Source organism: Sparus aurata, chromosome 4, assembly GCF_900880675.1.
Source record: "Sparus aurata chromosome 4, fSpaAur1.1, whole genome shotgun sequence".
Lineage (NCBI taxonomy): Eukaryota > Metazoa > Chordata > Actinopteri > Spariformes > Sparidae > Sparus > Sparus aurata.
The window spans coordinates 31,281,594-31,303,466 of record NC_044190.1 but is presented as its reverse complement, the minus strand read 5'-3'; the positions used below and the strand labels follow the sequence as shown (position 1 = coordinate 31,303,466).

The 21,873-nt window shown below is 40.3% G+C and overlaps 1 protein-coding gene across 4 annotated transcripts; it reads right to left on the bottom strand.

Moving 5' to 3' along the window:
• Nucleotides 1–9,638: 9,638 nt before the first annotated feature.
• Nucleotides 9,639–21,082, bottom strand: slc7a9 (solute carrier family 7 member 9). 4 transcript variants are annotated; one of them, XM_030413770.1, is made up of 13 exons: nt 20,959–21,082; nt 18,147–18,272; nt 16,427–16,574; nt 14,586–14,828; nt 13,610–13,735; nt 13,400–13,499; nt 13,044–13,088; nt 12,416–12,539; nt 12,173–12,276; nt 11,820–11,916; nt 11,454–11,603; nt 10,732–10,906; nt 9,639–10,549 (listed from the first exon to the last, which is right to left on the bottom strand). In XM_030413770.1, exons 1-13 carry the CDS (start codon nt 20,971–20,973, stop codon nt 10,449–10,451), a joined length of 1,554 nt encoding a protein of 517 aa, XP_030269630.1. In that variant the 5' UTR covers nt 20,974–21,082; the 3' UTR covers nt 9,639–10,448. The 4 variants fall into 4 exon arrangements, with proteins under 4 accessions (XP_030269630.1, XP_030269631.1, XP_030269632.1 ...); XM_030413771.1 differs by having other exon boundaries at nt 18,147–18,269; nt 20,959–21,075; XM_030413772.1 differs by lacking the exon at nt 20,959–21,082 and adding an exon at nt 19,037–19,161.
• Nucleotides 21,083–21,873: the final 791 nt, after the last annotated feature.

Sequence of the window (21,873 nt, the reverse complement as noted above, 5' to 3'; positions counted from 1 at the left end):
AACGTCAACTTGAGAATTTAACCTAAAGACATAGAAAGTTGCAACATATGGTTTGCGGAAACATATATTGCCAACATTTGTCCAGCCGATTTCATTGGCTAATTCAAGATAATTAAAAACAAAATGAATAGTTTTATTTGTGAGATTAATCTTGAGCTGTCATTTACTCCCCAAACCCCTGCGCAGCCTGCTATGATGGAAACCTGGGATTTGGTATTTTGCTAACATCGTAGCTGATTACAGCCGTGTGCTGTCTAGCTTTGGGATGAGGTTGTTTCATGTTTACAGATATCAATGGTGCTGACTGCAGCTATAGAAATAACAGCACTGAATTCTGTTTTTCACCTCGAAATGACTTTGAGACGAACACACTTTACTTCAGAGCCAGGAGGTTTGGATTCCCCTCAGCAAGACCTGCCAAGAAGCAGCTTCTGTCTGCAGGGAAGGACAAGTGTGCCCTGGGTGGAATGAAGATAGATAGCTGATAGTTCATTAGCTAGTTGGGCACAGGGAAGAGAATACCGCAGAGAATTGCAGAATCTCGTTTTCAGTGCTGCTGAGAGCCAATATTCCAGTGCAGGGCCAAACAATGCTGGAAAAGGCTCAGTTGTTGTTCGCCTCTCAGTCTCAATCAAAGCAAACTTTAAATCTTTTTCTATGTTGACCTTTTGCCGCTTTAGGACATTGCATTTCTAATGGGAAATATTGTTTCAGATAAACAGATAACAATGGTAATTCCGTGTTGCAAACACGGCCATGGCGAGCCCCAATTTTTGGCCCCGCAGTGGATAAGTGCTTGTTGCTTCTCTCCCCACAGCCTGAGTCCAGCCTCGGGCTTGGTCGTCCTCTAGAGATTTGCAGAACACCACTTCAAAGACAGATCCCCTCTCCTTACATACCGTATAGCCTCTCTCCTCTTCGCTGCTACAAACACAAGAACTTAAGGAATTAATTAGACACTGGATCAAACACGGGTTAGTGAATTCAGCTCGCTGACGATACCGGGAGTAGTGTAATGGCACGTTGAGTTTTGTCATATGGGGTTTGATATGTATGTTGACGCCTGTATTTCGTTTCACATCCGGCGTGACAGCTCACACTGGCAGTCTCTTGACCCTTCTCTTATTCACACAGGGATGTTGTTGGGGATATTTTCTGCAGGGTTTGCTCCTCACACAGAGGGACACCAACACAGCCCTGCAAAAATGCAAAGAGAAATTTCCTTGATACAGCAAATGCTCCTTGAAGAGCTTTAAAGACGGTTTCTGCCACAAGGGCAGCTCCCAAATTCATTTTCCCACAGCTCACATCAAAGGAGCAGAAGTTCTGATAATCTGTGATACATCACACGACCCTGTTTATGTTACAGGTGAAAAGGTGGAGGGGTTTTTGGCAACACATTTTATTCATGTTTGGTGTAACCCAGTATCATCTAAACAGTACCTAAGAAGGGGGATTTTTAATTATAGCGACGGTGACAGACGACAGCCTGTACTGTACATGCTGATCACCCAGCCTCACTTGTATTACTCCATGTGTCTTAAACCAGAGTTGATTCATGGCTGCTAATAGGAGAGGCGGGCTCTCCACAACATGCTATGGCTGGATTAGATGGGAAATCCATATGAACACATTTGTCCATAGATGAGAGTCTTTCTTATCTATTGCCGTCCCCAGATAGGAGGGATGGGCTGTTATTGACTGGATTACAAGCAACATGTCACATCTCGTGGATTTGCCCTGAAAGAGGATCGCCTAGTTCGGTCCATTAACTGTGAAAACAGCATTATTGATCAGAATAAACAGGCTTTTTAGATTAGATATCGGTTTTATTGCTGTTCGGTGATATTTACAAAAACAATCCGGAGTGGAAAACAGCTGATGCAGTCTGACTTAAATCATTTCATGTGCAGTCTCTCATGTCGTTGTTCTGTCTGCATCCCTGTAAAAAAAAGAAAAAAAAAAGAAAAAGAAACTCAGCAATCCATAGTCATGTACTGGCATGCTTTTTGTTTTATCAATATGTTGTTTCCTACAGCACGAATGCTCATTTGCAGACGAGGAAAACCATGATGAGGCTGAGAGATCATAACTTGTCCGTGAAGAAGCAGCAGCTGCTGGTCTAATGTTCAGAAGTACAAACAGGCAGGATAAACATCAGAGTGGACCCTGCCAGGCAGCCGGTGAAGGCTGTCTGCACTCCATTGTTTAAGGCAAATTATCCCCCCCTCACTCAATGAATCCCTCTCACTCTCTTTTCTCATTGTCTCTTTTTTCCTTTCTATCACCATAAATGTGTTCTTTCTTTACCTATCTCCGCTTGTGCACTTCTTCCTCCTCTTTTTTCCATAAAAACATACCACAAAATATGCACACACACACACACACACACACACACACACCAACAAGCCAGCCTCCCACTGTGTACAGCATGTGCAGCGGAGCCAGCCGTGCATCAGGCGAAGAGCCAGCAGGAACCAGCCTCCCGACCATCTCCCCGCGTGCTGATCAAAGAGCCGCTAAACAGCCAGAAACTACAGCGAGCGCGAGGGGCAAGCATGCACAGCAGCACAATTAGCAAGCAGTTGTGCATATATGTGCATACAAATGTTTGTGGAGCAGAAGCACAAGCATGCAAATACCTTTACTTGTGTTAAATATTTTGCTCACACACACACACACACAATATATATATACATTGAACCAGTGATTCACCTGTGAGTGACGGCATCACCCACTGCTCTTTAAGTTGCTCAATTAAAGTTACTGAAGAGCCTCAACAGGGCAAGGAGGAGGAGGAGGCGGTGGAGGAGGAGGAGGAGGAGGAGGAGGATCAAAGGGAATACAGAGAAAATCCTGGCAGGAGGAAGAGAGAGAGAGAGGAAGAGTATGTGTAAGATAAGAGAGAGAGACAGAGACAGAGAGAGAGAGGATGTGATTGAGCAGAAAGGCAGGGAAGAGGTTAACAAGTAGGCAGTCAAGGAGATGGATAGTAGTGGAAGAGAGACACTAAAAAAGAAATAGAAGGGATGGCAGTGAAAAAGTCACCCTGATGTTTGGGTCGTCTGTCGTAATTAATTGTCTCTCCACTTAGTGAGTCATTGCCGAAGTCGTTTTTATTGTAAAACCGCTGTAAGCTGGCACGGCTTGTGAGAAAAACAGGGGTCAACTCGTGTCATAAACAATTCATCAGCAGCTCTATCCCTCCGCCTCGGGCTCAGCTCGTCCACACCTGGAAACAGTTCAAACATGCAGCGAACAAACAAATCCACATTTTTAGAAAAGTGTCTAATTGTGACTGTATGTGAGTGTGTTTGTGTGTCAGAGAGCGAAAAGGCACCTCAACGTGCCAAATGGTTTGGATCTATGAAAAAGTGTTATTCCTTGAGTGCCAGTTGAGACAATCAGATAAAAAGGTATTTTGAATTAACTTTAGTGCTTACTTTTACTTTGCAAGTAGAGTGTCAGACATTATCATGACTGAAATATGAAAAGGCTCACAATAACACCACCATCTAACAAAGGTTTCATCATTTTCACAATTCCAGTTTTATGCAAGTCTGGCGAGAGCAGTGAATGTATGGCCTTCGGAAAGTCTTTCTCATACAATGCATAGGAATTAAATTGAGGCATTGTAAGTTTTGCAATAGAATAGAACACATTTGCTTCCCACAAACTGAAAATTGAATTCAGAAGCAATGAAACACCAATGCTTTATTCAGTTGTCCACAACAGCCTGGCTTGTTGTAATCCCACCATGACCCCACCCATTGGTTTCTTTGCCACCGTCATGAAGCTTCGAGTTTAGTGTTTTGGTAGCCGGGGGGATATACTGATTGGATTAAACCGAGAACCCAAGAACTTGTCAATTACACGTCAGCCACGCCCCAAAGCATACTATCATTACCATCTGTTTCATTCTTAATGGGACCATAAACACATGTTTTTCAGAGTTAATAAATCAAATGAGAAGTGGTGTTATTTTCTCATAAGCTTACATGAACCCAGGAGAGTTGCCACAGGTTGGCCTTCACGTAAAATGCAGGTTGAAGGCACTTTTGCAGCTCCACTCATCAGTCCTTGAAGATCGGTTCATATTTAATACAGTCAGTGGGTAAGAACAGTAGCTTATGGTCCCAAATGTTAGATAATACTAGCAAACTTAAACCAACGTGATGTAGAAGTTGGCATTTTTAATGTGATTTGGCACACCCCACAGTTTTTTGAGTGCATCACCACTGTCGTAAATGCAAAGGGTTTGTAACAACGTGTCGGATGTGATGTAGGTGCTGGCAACAAACAAAACTCATTACATCATAACATGTTATGGGTTGAAAACATGTATGTTGAAGTAAGCATGTATGTAACGCAGTGATCCGACCCTCTCACTGAAGTTACACAGTGCAGAAACAAATGATTGAGGGGCAGAGTGGCTGACACAGAGACACTATTCACCCTATTACAAGATACTAACAACAAAATGATTTTGGAGCTGTTATTATTAGGGAAAAAATGTTTTGCTTTAAGACAGATTTTGCAGTGTAACTGGTATGGCTGAGTCGATTCAATGGTTTAAAGACTTTGTTTTCTACTTGTGTTAACGTTATTTTACAGCATTACCCCATGAACACTACAAGCGACATTATCCAGCCAAAGTCACATGGCGTGACTTTAAGAAAATGAGAGGCAGGCCTACGCTGTGGCTGGGATAAAGAGAAAGACAAACAGTCGTTCATAATGGCAAGTGAGAGGCTGTCAAACAAAGTTATTAATGAGACATTTGTGGGAGAACAGTCATTTGAAACATAATAATTCAAATGAAGAGCATTTTTTCATAATGTTCTTAACACTAAAGGCAATGCCAGGACATTTCTGGGAGCGGTGCCAGGTGGGGGTGAGCCACAAATCTGGGGAATGTGTCAGGTAAAAATGGATGTGGATCCTCTACTGTAAAAAGGATCACAGAGTACATGAAACGGCTCTGCCTCACTTCACTGCCACTGCTTATTCAAGTGTGCCCTCCAATGGAGGAAAACAGGTCATGTTGACAAAACAGACTCTGCTGCTGGTGCTCAAGTGAGACTCGGTTCTCTTCCCCACCTGTGTTTGGGCTCTTTTTCATATGATATTTCTCGCTTGATTTCATCTGCCATCCGGTGCCAAAATCAGTGAGCTGAGTGCCTTTTTTCTCTCAAATGACGGGCACTTCAAACCAATAAGTCTAATTCAATATTACAAAACACTCCGCGGAGCAAACAGTGAAGAAGTCAAGTCAAATATCAAGGATGTCAGATAAACCCTGAGGCGGCCCAGGAAATTAAAAAACCAAAACTTTTTGCAAATTGAAATCAGCAGCAAATTCTTCTCTCTCGTTGAGGTCTTGAAGCATCATTTCTGATAATCCAAAAACAATCAGAACCGGGACTTCATTTTCTGGCATATGTTCATTAGTGACACATTATAATGCAGGTTTTGGAAAGGTCGTCGAATGATTGCGAGGTTCTAATCCGAATGCTAATTCAGTCACTGATTGGAAAAGTGCACTAATGTGATGCTAATGATATGCAGATGAGCTCTCATCAGAGCTGTCTACCCATTAATGAGATGATATTTGAGTGTACTGTACATGTGTCTATGTGTGAGTGTGACTGTGTGTGTGAGTGTGCGTGTGCATGCAGGCGAGGCTGCATGCATATGTACAGAGCGCGTGTTTGTGTTAGAGCGCGCGTTCACTTCCATCAGAGTATTTAGCATATTAATGTTCAATCAATCTGCCACCGCACTAATGCAGAGTTTGATTAAGACATGTCATAGGTGGTAATAAACAGAGACAAATGCACTTCACAGACGATATCACAGCCGGCTTATCTGCTTTAAGGAAAGTTTTGATATGAGTTTAGCATGTAAAAAAAGCTACTACAGCTACTGTATGTGCTGTAAAGCTCTTATGATTACGTAATGTACACATTGAAGTGTGTTTACAGGTCTTGGGGGAAAACTGCAGTATATGTGAGAACAAGTAGTTTGAAGCCTGTTGTGGCTCCAGAGGATGTAATGCATGTAATCGGAAAAATTGCCTCCAGTGATGTCACTCAGTGGCTTAATTGCATTTTGGGAATTGTAGGCACCAGATTCTGAAAAGGAAGAAGAATGTGTAATAAAAAAGTGACATTTCTGGCTCCGCTGTATCGATTTTTAATTCATTTATTTTGACCGTCCATAAAGAGTCCGACAGTGTTATAGGAGTGCAATGCTGGACCAGGTGACTGCTTTTTAAAACCTGGTGCCCACATTACCAAAAGTGCGATTTAGCCGCTCAGTGACATCACCGGAGGTAACTGATCAGATTACATACAGCTTCCTTTTCAAGCCACAGAAGGAAATAATAATACAGTTTTTTCTCATATTCTGTACACTCCAAGACCTTTAAACAAACACTGACGTGTGAAATTGATGGTTACCCTTTAATTCACTGGCCCAAAAAAAGCAAACAACTGCCTAGAGAGTGGGATGTCAGCCAACAGAGATCCAAAGTAGCTCCACAGTGCAGTCTCATGTGCCTAGTTTGATTGCCTTATGTGCCCATACACTGCTACATGATTTATGCTATGCAATTTATAATATAAAGAAAGAAAGTATTATATAACATTTCTGAAGGTTCATCTAAAGCAGTGTTGGAAATGAACTAAATAGTTCATGTCCAGTGGCTCATAGGGAACCACTCTAAATGCAGATGGTGTCATTATTCAATAGCCATTACATTGTGCAGTCAACATTTTCTTCATAATGATACATTCAAGTGAAAAAAAAAGAATGTGCCCATTGCCAGTTTAAGAAGGAACAATTATTTGTACTTTACGCATGTTTTTTCCATCTTAATAATTACTTAATAATTATCTTCTACTACATTCAAGTGGTTAGATTTTACTTTTTAATCCACTACATTTATTTGACAGATACATAAAGTACAATTTCTAATTTTAGATAAGAAAAACAAAACAAAAAAATTTGGTTTGTAAGCTGAAACTCATTCTGCCATGATTCAGATGTACAACTCAGTTGTAGCAGTTCCACCAAGACAAATATCTGGTGATTTGAATAACTGTTTGAGGCCCACAATCAAATTAGCCTATATTTTTTTTTTTTTTTTAAAAAAGCAAACAATAGAGAAAACCCCCAAAATTGAAAATGAATGTTTTTACTGCTACTTTTCTACTTTTATCCCCCATTAATCATCTCATCGTGACTCTTTAGATTAACCAGATAACCCTTGTAGACGGGCTGTAACCCCGGGGTTGAAAATCATTTGGAACATTGCCGTATTAGAGGGAGATTAAACTAGTTCCGTTTCGGAAATGCTACTCACACATTGATCAGAATGAAATCATGCCATATAAAATGATTTGCAAATCACAGGGACATTTTGGTACAGAGAATGTGATTTACATTGCTGATAATACCTCTTTGCTTTTACATAAGTAGGATTGAGAATGCATGATTGAGCTGTACTAGAGGCATTTTATATTGTTGCCTTGGTGCCTTCTACCACTGATCCAAAGTAACAAAACATCAAGAAGGATTGGAGTGCTTTTGACAATGGCAGTGCAGTAGGACACTATTTGTATTCAGTTTAGCAGGCTTATATTCATGACATGGAACTTGACTGTGAACTGATACATCCGCCCCCGCCCCGACCATCAGCAGCAGGATAAATGTGGCCTCGTTTGTCAAACGTATCGCCAGGCACACTCATACCACAGAACCACAAGTCACATTCAATGTGATATACGGGAGTTCAGTGTGGATGTCTGAATGGTGAAGAATTATATTTTATCTCTATGAATAAGTCACTGATCTCGTTCTGTATTGTCATCAATTCCCTGAACTCCCAGACACTGGACTGAGAGTTGTCTTGCATCATCTCAAAGCACCAACACCACACGAAGCCAAAACTAAAGACTTTTTTTGTACATTCAGAGTGGACCCAAGTGGAAAATGTTGTTCTTTCATCCTGAGAACCACTGCCCATTAAAGAGTGATGAAACAGAGAGCAATTGCTCATCTCCACTAAATTTCAGAAAGCCAAAAAATATAGGAGGAGGGTTTCGATGTAAGCCAGAGGCGTTTATGTTATGTTTCAGCGATGTGCTCTGAAACACAGCGTCGTCTTTGCCAGGGGGAGCCGTGCCTTTTGCCAACATACATTCGGTCTTAACGTGAGACCTGTTGAGCGGATTCTGCAGGGCAACAGCATCCTGTGATTAAAGTACCATGTACATTTCAGCCGAGCCAAAACTCACCAGGCTACACAACCGACATGCTGCTTCTATAGACCGTTCCAACCTGATTTGGCGGACGTCACTAAAACAGCTATTCTGAAAAATGTCCTCTCATTGAGCACAGCCAGGGCTGATTTACTGGCACCTCCTGTAGGAAGCCGTCAATTCACCAGGGAGGAGTGCACAGGGGAGATGTGGTGACACTGTGTGCCACCAGAGGGCAACAAAGGCCTGCATTCTTTATCACGTTGAGCTACCAGCGACATATTCCCTTAACTTAGATTAATTTAGACGTAAGGTGTTTACTACTGTTACAGCTCCCACTGCTGCCATTAATCACAATATCAATAGTAGTAGTGTAGTGTAGTAAGTAATTAGTGAGATATTTTTGAAAATAATATCAAATATACATACCATTAATGTATAATAAATGCATAATAAATTAATGATGGGCATATAAACATATGATAATGACAAACACAGATCCATCATGCCCTTCCAGTTCTTTTTAACAATACTGTACTGACATCTAGTGGACAGTTATTACCTTGAGACTGACTCATATAATACTCTTATTAACAACGGTGGCTATAAATATAAAGAGCCATAACTGCTTGATTCAGGAGTCACAAATAGCCCAAGAATTTAAATGAATAGACCACCATGTTGACGAGCAGTACACATATTTCACCCTTCTCTTGTGGTAAATATAAAATTAGCAAAGTTTCTAATGTTATATTTCTGTTTAGATAAAAGATTACAACCTGGTTTATTCTGACATTCTGTTATTTTACCTGTAAAAACAAACAACAACTCAGATTTATACAGATATGTAAAAGTAGAGTCATAGTAGAGTCAGTAAAAGTAAAAGTTCCTCCAAATGTGGTGGAGAAGAAGTATGCTGATAAGAAGTATATATATAGTACAAGTACATTAAAATTGTAAATGTAGGTTACGTTTCCATCACTGAATTTATATCACTGTCAGCTATGTATTTGATTATTTTCCAGTATTAGACGTTTGCCTTTCAAGTCTTTCCCCCTGCATTGCGTAACTTAACAGCACTTGTGACTGATGGACCAGCGTTGAAGGCAGTGGCTCTGTGACCTTATTGTACCTTGATGTTGATCTGAAAAGTCAGACCGTTATTATATCTGACATGTACTGGAGGTGGTAAATTGCCTGTGTTGTCAGTGTCATCAGATGCGAGTGTGATGTGAAACACGATCGGGTGTTTGACCTGTGCCTCAATTCATGTCCGTATCTACTGTAAGTTCTACTAAACTCATCTACCTTTCCTGTCAAATGCAAATATATCTCACAACCTGTCATGATCACACACCACTCGCCACACTCGAATGTGTTGTTTGTGACTTTATGGTATACAGAATGCACAGTTTCACAAAAGAGTCAGAGAAAAAGCAGTACTGAACAGGAAAACACAGGAATCACAAACTTCTTAATTTCTCATGTCCACTTTATGATCAACACATTCGATAACCACCGACTAACACGATGCAGCACCGCTCCACTGTGTTCCAGCGTGAACGACAAGAGGGATGGCATCGTCAAACAACATGCAGACATGATCACAGACGCAACCTCAAGAGCAACATAAATAAACATGTTTCCACATCGTGCTGCATGATCTGATGGCGAGCCTTCATGTTGTTTCCCACAATCCGTTTCCCTTTGCCCAAGTGCAGATTAATTCAGATCTAAATCATCCAGAAGCTCTACATCACGTGATCTTTAGCCCAGTAAAAAAAAAAAAAAAACATTATTGCACATTAGCTAAATGAAGAAATCTTTATAAGGCTGGCTTCCATTTTTTATTTCATTTTTTTCATCTTATATAAAGGTTGTGTAGTAAAATACTGACTAACATCTTTCAATCGTAGCTGAACAATCACTAAAGTTACGTTTGTGTCAGTGATTTATTTTTCTGTGAGGGGAGAGACATCATGACAATATGGTCAAACCAGCTCTTCCATAACATATTGTAACTACAGGACACACTTCAGAAACACAAATCCTCTTTTTTCATCCCTGAACCCAGATGACAAATGGTTTGATCTCACCCTTGCACTCCTCGTTTACCTTTATAATGCAGCTATTCAATAGAGGTGAGCTATGATGTTTAGCTTACAGCTGCTCTGAGCGGCACATTTACGGTCTGCTGTTTTCAGTCGGCGGCTCTGTCCCCTCCCATTCAGCTTGCTCAGAAGGAACTACTTCCATCAGCAGCTGGAGATGCATCGTGATGGGTCCTACACGGAGGTCAGAGGTCAATCAACGCCAATCAAGTTGGTTAACTGTGAGGTCAGCACTGACACTGTATTTCAATAATTTCTTTCCTACCTTTTGAGCAACATAGCCGTGTTGAGCACATTTTTTTAAAATGGCATTGTACTGAAGAATAGTTCAATAAATAAAATAAGAATGAACTTACTCATGAGTCTGCGTGCCCACTCGGCCTTCCGGTAGATAAAAGGATAGTAGAGGAGCAGTCCACTGAAGATGAAGATGGTGCAGTAGAGGTGCTCCATCCGTGGCTCTTCAATAATGGGAGCCAGGACTAAGTAGCAGGACACTACGAGCATCAGACCTGGTATGACAATCGGTACCTTCACGTACCGAATCACACAATTACACAAAGTCCACTGTTTACCTTTTGCATTGTGATCACAACTCCAAGAGAATTCCCTTAAAAACTATACAACATTATTGTCAGATAGTGGTAGGGTTTTATACAGAACAGAGTGGAGTTTCACATGGACACTTTCATACTTTCTGCCACAAACAAACAAATGATCATTTTAAGAGTCAAACGTGGCCATTTACAGCCAACAGACTAAAAATAAAACCAAAATATGAACTGCATTGGGGTAAAACAAAAAACAAGAATACAGTGTGTTCACAAAAGCTCGGTTAAAGGTCCAAACATCCTCTGCTACCTAATCCGTTAATGCAACTTTGAATTCCTCCTGAGGGAGCCATTTTTGTGTTTTTTTTAATAATGAACTACAAGGGGTCGCATTTAAGTTAAGTGGGATGCAATCACTGCGCGTCATTCAGGACAAAGGACACACCGGTGTATGTGGTGACAGGGACGCCAACAAGGCATCAGACTGCTTAATCACAACTGAGAAATACTCAGTCAGCAGGCCTCACCTTTATTGGTCTATGCATCTCCTTCCGGGTGAAGCGCATGACTATGAGAGCAAGTGCCGCCATACCGTAAAATGCCCACTGGGCAAAGCTGAAGTAGTTAATGAGGGTGTTGATGTCTGCTGGGATTATGTAGAAAATACCCAAAAAACCCTAAAACAAGGAGAAAACAAACTAGTTAGCTAAACAAACATCTTGTGAACATGGTGGATAGATTCTTAACTGTGAGATTATAATATTGAGGAGATATATTTATTTTAGGTCCACGTACTGTACTTCTTAGCAGTTTGGAATTACCGAACTTACTCAACATGCATTGCACGATCACCCAAAGTCCAAATTTAAATTCACTTAGCATGCAGGACTTACGTTGAATATGAGAGCAGGGGATGGAGTGCAGCGCCTCAGACTAACATAGGACAAGATTTTCACCATGTGACCCTCTCTACCAGCCACATACGCCAGTCTGTGAGAAGAGAAAGACAGGGTTTTATGTTGAGTTTTCTGAGTTCTTTTTCGTTCCCGACTCTTTCTTCTTGCCTGTCAAACTCCCTCTGCACCGGCATTCTCACTTTCACTTTCAAATGTCTTGTTTATTTGCGACTTCGCTCGCAAGCACGCAAATATGCACACCAAGCAGTTTTTGCACACACGTTCGGTTGGAAAACTGTCTTCTTCAGCTTCTGTGTTTCATATATGATGTGACAGTTGTCTTCCTTTACCTGCCGGCAGTGAAGCAGCTTCCGTTGGCAGAGCCGAATGTGGAAAAGACAACAAAGAGAGGAACGATCCATGACATAGGATAGAGGACTCTGTCTCCAAAGGTCTGAGGAGGCACAAACAAAGCCTTCAGAAAAGACGAAGGAGCGGAGTAAAATACTAAGACGTTACTGACGTTTAATCTAAAATTCTCTGAGGTAAACAAAAATTTTGCACATCCTGCAGCAACTGTCTACTCTTCTTACCACAGCGACGGCTGGAGACAGCAGCAGTTCAGTGGGGGTCATAACAGTGAAGTAGGCGATGTTGACCATCACATAGCACACAGTCACCAAAGGGATCCCAATCATAATCGCCAGTGGCAGGTTCCTGAGATCAATTGACAGGAAAACACATTTTATATCATACACACTTTAACAGAAAACATAAGTGTATAGAACTAATTTGCCACAACAAAGACATTCTGAGGAAAATGTAAAGCAGATTGACTTACCTTTTGTGTAAAAATGATTAATGAAATGTTATTGATTAACATAATGGGCAAGTTGCCAAAATGTTCACTAAGTTTTCTTTGTTTTGTCTACCATAGTGGCATCCAAGAGGGCAGCCGTCATCAGTGGGTCTTGATGACGGCTGGTATCCACGAGTGAGAACAACTTGATGCAGACACTAGATCTGATTAGCTTAAATTCAATGCAGAGCTATCAAGTTTGGTATTGGATGAGGCTTGATTGAATTAAAGGTGAATGTTTGACCTTGGTGGAGGTACACACTCTACAGAGTGCCATATAAATCATCTGTTAGAAGACTTAGGAGGCTTAGCGCTCTCGTTTGCTGAATGTACCTCTATGAACTTGGTTTGGTTTGTCTTACCTGTATGGGTCTTTCAGCTCTTCCGTGATGAAATTCAGTTGATTCCTAAGAGATAAAGAAAAAATGTAATGAGATCTGTGTCCTCGATCAAGTATGGTTGCCAGAATCGGCTCCACCTCAACATTAACTGTAATGATATAGCAATAATGATTGGATTACACTGCATATGATACAGTAGCTTTACATTAGTAGGGACCCTTCAGCACAGTGTTCCTTATGTTATATTAGGTCAGTTCAGCAGGAAAGGCTGGGTGACAAAGAAAACGCCAATGCAATGCCTTAGAAAAGAGTGTGGTCGACCATAACCATCCCATTAAGGGTAAAGTAAAGTGAACTAATAGTAAAAGAACTGTTACCATCCATCATACGCCCAGAGGCCATTATAAAACGCAAGTCCGACTGCTCCAACAGACGGCGATGGGCCTTCAAATGCATTTGATAGAGTCTCAGTTTTTCCTGGACACAAATACACAGCAATATATATCCTTATTACCAAATGATTCATCAAAGAACAACCAATTTCAATGTAAGGTATTAAAGAGCACTGATAGTGCCAGCAGGCCCACCTTGTGCCAACATGAAGATGCCAGCTCCCACTATGACAAAAATGATGAGAAGTTTGGCTGCAGTGAAGAAGTTCTGCACGTAGCTCGCCAGCTTGACACTCAAGCAATTGACTATAATGATCAAAACTGAGAGGAGACAAGAAATGTGGTGATTTACAGAACAACGTTAGAATGTTGGACATTTCAAATGAATTCCACTCCTAAGAGAAGAGTGATCATTTACGTACTGTACTTTTATGACTTTTATTTTGAACTAGTTTACAAATGTAGCCTACAGTATTAGTTATCATAACCCAGAGTCCTCAAACAAGCTATGACTTACAGTATATATGATCACAAGATAAGCACTCAAATATGCACAGTGCAAGTTCATAAAACAGTTGGTTTTTCGCAGATAAGCTCATTTAAACCTGCATTCATTTATATGCCACTAGGGGGCAGTAGAAACACATTAACACTGGAAATGTAGAAAAATGTGCATTTATTTGGAGCTGTGTTCACGGCCACCTGATGAGCAATAGCTCCTGAGAATAATGGCTCTTTTAGCTGTTAAAGGCTCCACTATCTTCCCCAACAAGTTACTCACTTTATCCATCTGCTGCTTGTTAGCTACCAAACAAGTAGTGTGTAGTGGACTTGGCAGAGCCTTTTGCTGAAAACAATTTCCTGCAGCTGCATCCTGTTAATTCAGAACCATTCTCCATATGAGCTTTAAATGGTTAACTGGTTTTACACTTGTTTACTTAAGTTGTTGAACAGTTAATTCAAAGGATATTTCAGTGATGATTAACAGAAGCTGCTTGAGTTCCTGTTTGAACACACAAATGAAAAGGAAAGAACAACGTGGCCAGTCCATTTTTACGACTGTAATGTAGGACTTGATCAATACCTAACAATGGCAACTAGGCTGCAATAGAAACTATGTATAATTTACTGTTTTTAACCATTAACTGACAAGGACTCATGTAAAACTTACATATAGCTGCTGCTGACAGACACTTGGTAACAACAAGGGGCGGAGTGCAGCCGGGGTAGAAAGGAGCGGAGGCATATTCTGCAAAGCTCAGTGTGATGATGGCGAAGGAGGAAGGCTTCAGTACCATGACAGTGGTCCAGGAGTAAAGATAGGCCACGACAGAGCCAAAGGCCTCCATGAAATAGGGATATTCCCCTCCCGACTTGGTGATCATGGTGCCAAGCTCAACATAGCAAAGTGCTCCTGTGTAGCCACACACAAAAACACATACACGAAGAGCAGAGGAGAGATTTCAAAAAGACTCACTTTAAAATTCCTTCTGGGAGAAAGTTCAAGGAAAGTTCAGCGCCAGGAAAATTATCCTCTTAAAAGCTGCATAGCATATTTAATTCTAAGATGTTGTGTAAAATATCAATAATACCGTATTTTCAGCCGGATGTAATTTTCTGCCAATTCTACTCAGCAGTGTTCCCGGTGTTTTAGACAAAACCTTGCTTTCGTGCCAGCTGGTGTGCCAGCTGGAATCAAGTCACACTAAAACCCAACATATCTACGATGTATGACTTCTGATGAAGAAATGCCTCCACAAGATGAAAGAGCACAATTCAGCGAGTAGGTATTTCAACTTGGTTTTTTTTTACAAAATGATTGACAGGGCTTATGATGTTGTGATCAAACAGGGCAGGTCCGACTGATTTCCGCTGATGAGACTGCAATGACACTACGAACATGTCAATAAAAAGACGTTAACCTACTACCTGAAGCGTGTTCTTTCATTTTCTGCAGGTATTTCATTATCAGAAGTCATACAGCGTAGATATGTTGGGTTTTAGTGTGTATCTCCGTGCCTCCCCCATTGGCTTTAATACAGCTGGCACCAAAACAAAACACTGTGACATAATGACCCTTTCTTCTTTTTAAAAGTTCCATGTGTTCTTGTGCTCATGCCCTTTCTGACACGCACCCGCTACAAGATGTTCAACACTTAACTAGTGTTTTTATGGAGCACATGTAACGCTACAAGGAAATGCAGACTGTGTCCCTGCATCTCTTAAAGTGTTCTCGATGGAACCCCCTTGGTGGGTTCCTCTAAGCATCCTTAGAAGGGGGAAAGGTTTTGGATAGAAACCCCAGAGAGGGTTTTCATCCTGTGTCTCCTGCATTCCTGTGTCTTTTCCCCAGTCCTTGTGTGTTCCCCATGTTTTGCATTTGTTCCCTTTGAATTTAAGGTTTGTTCTCCGATTTTGTTGTACTCTTTAGTTGTCCGAATTCTCTTTGTCGCCAGCTTTTTTCCCCAAGTTTTTTTTTTCCATCACATTTCAGATTGTTGGACTTCACTTTTCATCTTTGATGAAACCTGCCTCAGTGATTTCATTTGTTTTTGTAAACCCGACGGTACCTGTACAGTGCATCTGCTTTGCATTATCCAGTCAAGTGGATAAATCTGACGCTGCCATGGCAGGTAATAGATCTGTCAGTTTTACACAAAGTTTCTGCAGTTAATGTGTTCACTATTTGGGTTTGTGTACAGTTTATCAGTTGTTCTGTGCTGGTAATGTGATGTTTTGAATATGATATAAAATATTCATAAAATGTGGCACTTAGTCAGGGGTCATCACTTTATTTAATGATAGAAAACAGGTCCCTTGAGGAAAAAAGTTAAAACCATTGGGTCAAAGATTTACCCATTTGCTTATAGACAATAGGACTGACACAGTCGCTTAATATGCACTATCGCTGGTGTTATTGTGATATTACTGTATAAATGAGTCAGGTACAATTAACTCAGTATTGCTTTTATAAGGTGAAACACTGTGTTATTTGCATGTCCTTGTTCTCACCAATAGTGGACAACACGCCACAGGTAGCCCAGATGCTGAGGCAGGGTCCCACAGCTCCAGAGTACAGCAGAACGGCCTTCGGAGAAATGAAAATGCCCGAACCAATCATAGTTCCCACAATCAGACAGACGCCACTAAACAGACCAACCTGAAAACACATGACAAGAAAAGGTAGGTGTTATCTCAATGAATCACATTATTTTTTGTTGAAGTCTATATACTGTGGAATTTATCACGAAGAAATCACAGGTGGTGTTCTTCAAGGGTCTTTATTTGGACCTCTTCTATTCAACATCTACATACTCCCATGGCTCAGATTACAGAAAATTATAATATGCCTAACCACATATACGCAGATGACACCCAACTCTGCATAACAACACATGACTACAACTCATTACATTTACTGAAAGTGAAACAATTTTGTACAGCTCAACAACAAAAAAAACTTAAATAATAGTTTCCTTTCCAAACAAGAAGGACTGGAAGTCAGTGCTCACCTTTATTCCATGGCACAAAAATCTGCAAATCAAGCCACAATTAAAGGACTTGGATCACAGACCAGCCTCATAAAGACAATCAAAAAAATCTGCCTTCTGCCAACCTAAAAAATTTAGAAGGCATTAATGGATTTCTGTTTAAGCACCAAATAAAAGTGGCTGAAATAGATCTCTGATCTATTTGTACATTACAAATTATCAAGACCCCTCCATTTATCTGGCTCAGGTTTACTTAGGATCAAGACTAAACAATGTGAAGCAGCTTTTTTTGTGTGTCTTACTCTCCACCTGTTGAACACGCTTCCTGAATACCTGAGGTCCACCAACAATTTTAGCTTAAAAGGACTTAAAAAGTATCTTGCAGGTTTCATTTCTTATTACACTTATAGTCAGCCTTTTCTAGAATCAGCCATTTCAAAAGTTATTGTAGGATTTTATGGTTAACAGGACAGAGTTAACATTTTGAGCATAGCTTCTAAAAACCCTTTTTTTCCCAACATAACATTAAATCATATCTCGTAAGGGAATCTGTGTCCTTTACTGTGCCTCAACTAAATATATGGTAGTAGGTGGTAGTCAGTTTGAGCAACTGCAATTTGCAGATTGCACAGACTCCGTCTGTCAGTCCAACATTTCCTATCAGGATAGGCTACCATTCGCCACTTGCCTACTTTTGGTTCTCAGGAAAAAGTCTCAAGAACAACTGAATTTCTTTAGCATCCTACTGACTTTATATGTAGCACTACCCAGAGGACCAAGTGGAAAGGCTATAAATGTCTGTCTCATCTGAGCACATGAAAACTTAACGACCACTGTCATGTGATTCTCTCCCACCTGAAACTGGAATGGATCCAAATTCATTAGTGTCACAGACATCTTTTGATTCCATTCAAAATACACATGTATACGTCACCTTTTGCAGTACATTGAGGGAAAATTAGGTAGCTCAATTTTTTGGGTGGGGGGGAGAAATGTCATAATAATCCTAATATATCCAGATAAACCCTTTCAGTCCCCCTAAATTCACTTTAGGGCTTAGGGAGCTTAGGGGGGCTGGACAGCAATACTGAGTGCATCACTGTGAAGTTAACAGGAGGAGACAGTTGTCGCGGTACTGCCTGGTACTCACTTCCAGCCCCCATTACTTTAAAAAGGCACGGACGGTGGGATCCTATGGTGCGAACATCTAATGAGGCTTTTTCTCAGGAACAGACACTCACCTCTTTTTGAAGCACCGTTGCCTTCTCAGGTCCCTTGTCTTTAGTCCGGCCATTCACGCTGCGGCCGGTGGAGCCGTTGTAAGACTCCTTCCTCTTCCTGATGCTTCCTTCATCCATGTCAGTCTGCTGGTGCGCCAACAAAAATATATATACACACATTTTACACCAGTTAATCTTTGTTGTGTTTGTCCAAGGTCATCAGGGCTTTACAGGGAGTCTGTGTGTTGATATTGGCAGTAAAGATTTCTATCATCCAGCAAAAGAACGAGGCAAAACAACTCAGTAAAAAACACGCCCCAAACCAAAAGTGTTTATGTTGTTAATCCTATAATCTGATTGTATTACTAGAAAAGACCATGATCTGGATCTATTGCATGAATTTTGACTTTGCACAGTGTTTCTTTGGATGATCACACTGTGGGACAGTGGTTCTGAGCCACACATCAGGCCACATCAAGTCATCTTTTATACACTTACTGTCAGGGGAATCAGCTCAAAAAATGGTTGGCTGGTTTTAACTTTGCTGTGAGAGGACCACTGTAAATTCTGAGAAGTCATGCACCTTGTGTAAAACATTGTTCGTGTGGAGACTTTAAGACAAACCATGGCAGATTTCTGTTCTTTCTTAGTACTAAACATTGACATAGTTACTTATTAAATTATTGACTTAGACGTACGCATAATACACACGTCCACATGATAATGTTTAACTTTAAAGTGTGAAAACACATGCAACAAGCAACAAACGTAAAAAAAAAAAAAAAAAAAAACTAATTCTGTCCTGTTCACTAAATACCTTTAAGGTCAGAATCTGATCGTCACTTTGCTAACATCAAACTTGTTTCATGACAATAAAAAAATATATATATTTCAACAGATTTTTCACTTACATGAGTCAGACAAGAAACACCTCAATGATGCTCCATGAACCTTTAGTGTTGCTACTTTTGACCACAGCTGCAGTGATGTGGACCCCCAAATAATAGTGAGCCACGTTAAATGAAGCAGAGCAAGAATGTCAGATGCAAATGAAAACCTGGGGCTCCCTGCCACCGAGCCCACTCCTCCACTGGGAGGTTCCCACGTCTGATTGGACATCCCAGCCCTTGTAGAAAAGGAGGTGGGTGAAGACAGAAAAGCGGAGTGTTCCTGAGATAGTTTAGTTTCTGGGTAAGAACTCAAAGGTCCCATGTACAACTAACTAGCTACGAAAAGCAGAGGGCTTTTTAATCTGTGTTTTGAACTATACCACAAATTCTACAATATTTTAGATAATTTTCTATGATATAATTAGAATCTGTATAGTCTAAACACTGATCTATCACAATCATTACATCTGTTGCTCAGGTAACAGTTCGGAAAAATCCCACGAAGATGCTAGAAGAGCTCACAAGATCAGATGTGGCTGATCTAGCAGGAGACACTGTATCATTTTCTTTACAGTCTCTAGTTTTTACACTGTTGACACTTTCAGGGCAGTGTCAGTTTTCTTTAGAAACCCCCGAGAGACTTCCCCCTGTCTGAGTTTACCTGTGACTGCCCTAACAATGCCTCTTTGATAAGGATACATGACACCCCCGCATGTGTATGTGTGTTACATTCCCTCTCCACTCTGCCCCTCCTCCTCCTGCAAAGTCTCTCTCTGTCCGAGGACTTACATTTTGCACTGTAATGTTTCTACTCTGAGTCGTCCTGTGCATCGGTGCGTCATCGCGTTTCGTCAGTCGTATTGAAATGTCAAGCTTCTGCTTTGCTGACCGAAGCCTCCCCTTGCATGTGCATAAGTGGGGATAAGCTCCGGCAGAGTTATATTTACAGATTATTATAGCCCTCAAAATTTGAAATATGAGAAGACGCCAAAATGCTAAGATCCGTGCATTAGGTCGTATAGCACATGTATGTGAGGCATGCTTCATGTTGAATTTCTTAATCTTAAAATCAAAAGTAGGAAAAACTTACATAATGTAATGTGCAACTCTTTTTTTCATTCAATCAATGTTTCAATTTGTGTTTATGCACTTAATCTCAAAGATGACATCCTCAACAAAATGATACACGACGTTAATGAATGTGCAAGTTTTACTGTCCTGTCCACAACTGATTTGTAACACTGACTTCCTCCTGCGTCCGGTGGCTGAAATACTGAGGACTTTTTTTTTTTTGTTATGAAAAGAATTGGAATAGTTGTTACAGACAGACAGCCTGCCTGCTCATGGTAATCTGCTAACACAAGAACACATTGGTGTATGAACTCAGTCACCCCGAGAGCAAGAACTTCTGACTAATAGCACGGCACAAGTTTCACACACATTCACTGGGGCTTAGGATCATGCATTTACAGCAACACTCTCGGTGAGCCTGTGTGCTTTCAGTGCCGCATATCCACCAAGTGAAGATGAAAATATCCCCTAAAAACTTGATGGAGATCTCTGAGAAGGCAAGACTCAGTAACAGACTGCACGACAACAGCAACAACAACAAGACGAAAATACCACAGCAACCCTTGTTGTTAAAAAGATGGAATATTCTATATATAAAAAAAGGAGAGATGAACATAATAAAATCAAATAGATACGGGTGGTTATTCAAGAGTTTGACAGAACTCAGGGTAGTGATGTGCAAGTAAGCAATATCCAATAAGCAGAGAACTGTACATGCTGACAGAGGGATTATAAATGCTCAATATTTGAATCAGTTATACAAACAGGATGTGGAGTGGATTACTCTATAAATGAATGACAACATTCAAATGATTTAAAAAAAACATTATGTTATAATACCTTTTAACCGCACAGGAAATGGGTTTACTTACGGTCTGTTCCACCATGTTAGGCTTCACTTCATTGTGTGGTGGAAGTTATTTCATACACAGATACAGTCACAGTTTGCTGAGTGAAAGCGAGAGCTAGGGAGGAATATTAGACGGCACCGTGCACAAAGATTCATGAGAACGGTATGTTCATCTATTGGCCCACACACAGAGCAAAGCAAGTTTCTCACTACCTAGTGCAAGTGAAACATAATCAAGGTCACCAGCTCAATTCAGGTCAGATCAACACTCACACTTTTTTTTTTACTACACATTGTAAAAATGCCTTACATGCCTTATGCGTTACTTCAAAATATAGATATATAATATATAATATGGACCATAAAAGAAAACTGAACACAGTTTTAAGGTCCAAAGAAATTAGCAGTTTTAATGATATATATAAAAAAAATAATATAAACTGGAATTGTACTGTTTTATCTATAAGTCCCATCCATGTTGTACAAATACAATGCTGATTTAATTTATTATTATTGTTGTTGTTGTTGTTGTTGTTGTTATGTTATACTGTGATATATTTCCGAGACTGTTATTGGTCTATGTGAATTTCATTCTATTACAGATCAGAAAACAGAGAATAATTGTTATAAGTGGGGATTGTTTAGAAACAGGAGTTATTTTGCACTTTTACAAGTAAAAGTCGATCGACTGATTAATTAATCATTAATCGTTTTATTTGAAGAATGATAATGTTCAGCCAAAGGACACTATGTTGTAATACCTTAGGCTTCACTCCATTGTGTGGTGGAGGTTATTGTGTTTCCCTGGAGAGAAGTGAACAAACAATAGGTTTGATTTTGCATCATCTATTAGACTGATTAAACATTACAACACGATTGACAGTTTATAAGTGGAGATTATTTATAAAAAAAAGAGTTGTTTTTGCATTTTTAAAAG

Excerpts from the sequence above, each read along its gene's own strand:
- slc7a9 (XM_030413770.1), bottom strand. Across the intron at positions 13,500-13,609 it reads CATCTTCATGTTGGCACAAG|GAAAAACTGAGACTCTATCA; the intron begins GTGGGCCTGCTG and ends ATTTGTGTCCAG. Across the intron at positions 12,277-12,415 it reads TGTCTCCAGCCGTCGCTGTG|ACCTTTGGAGACAGAGTCCT; the intron begins GTAAGAAGAGTA and ends GTGCCTCCTCAG.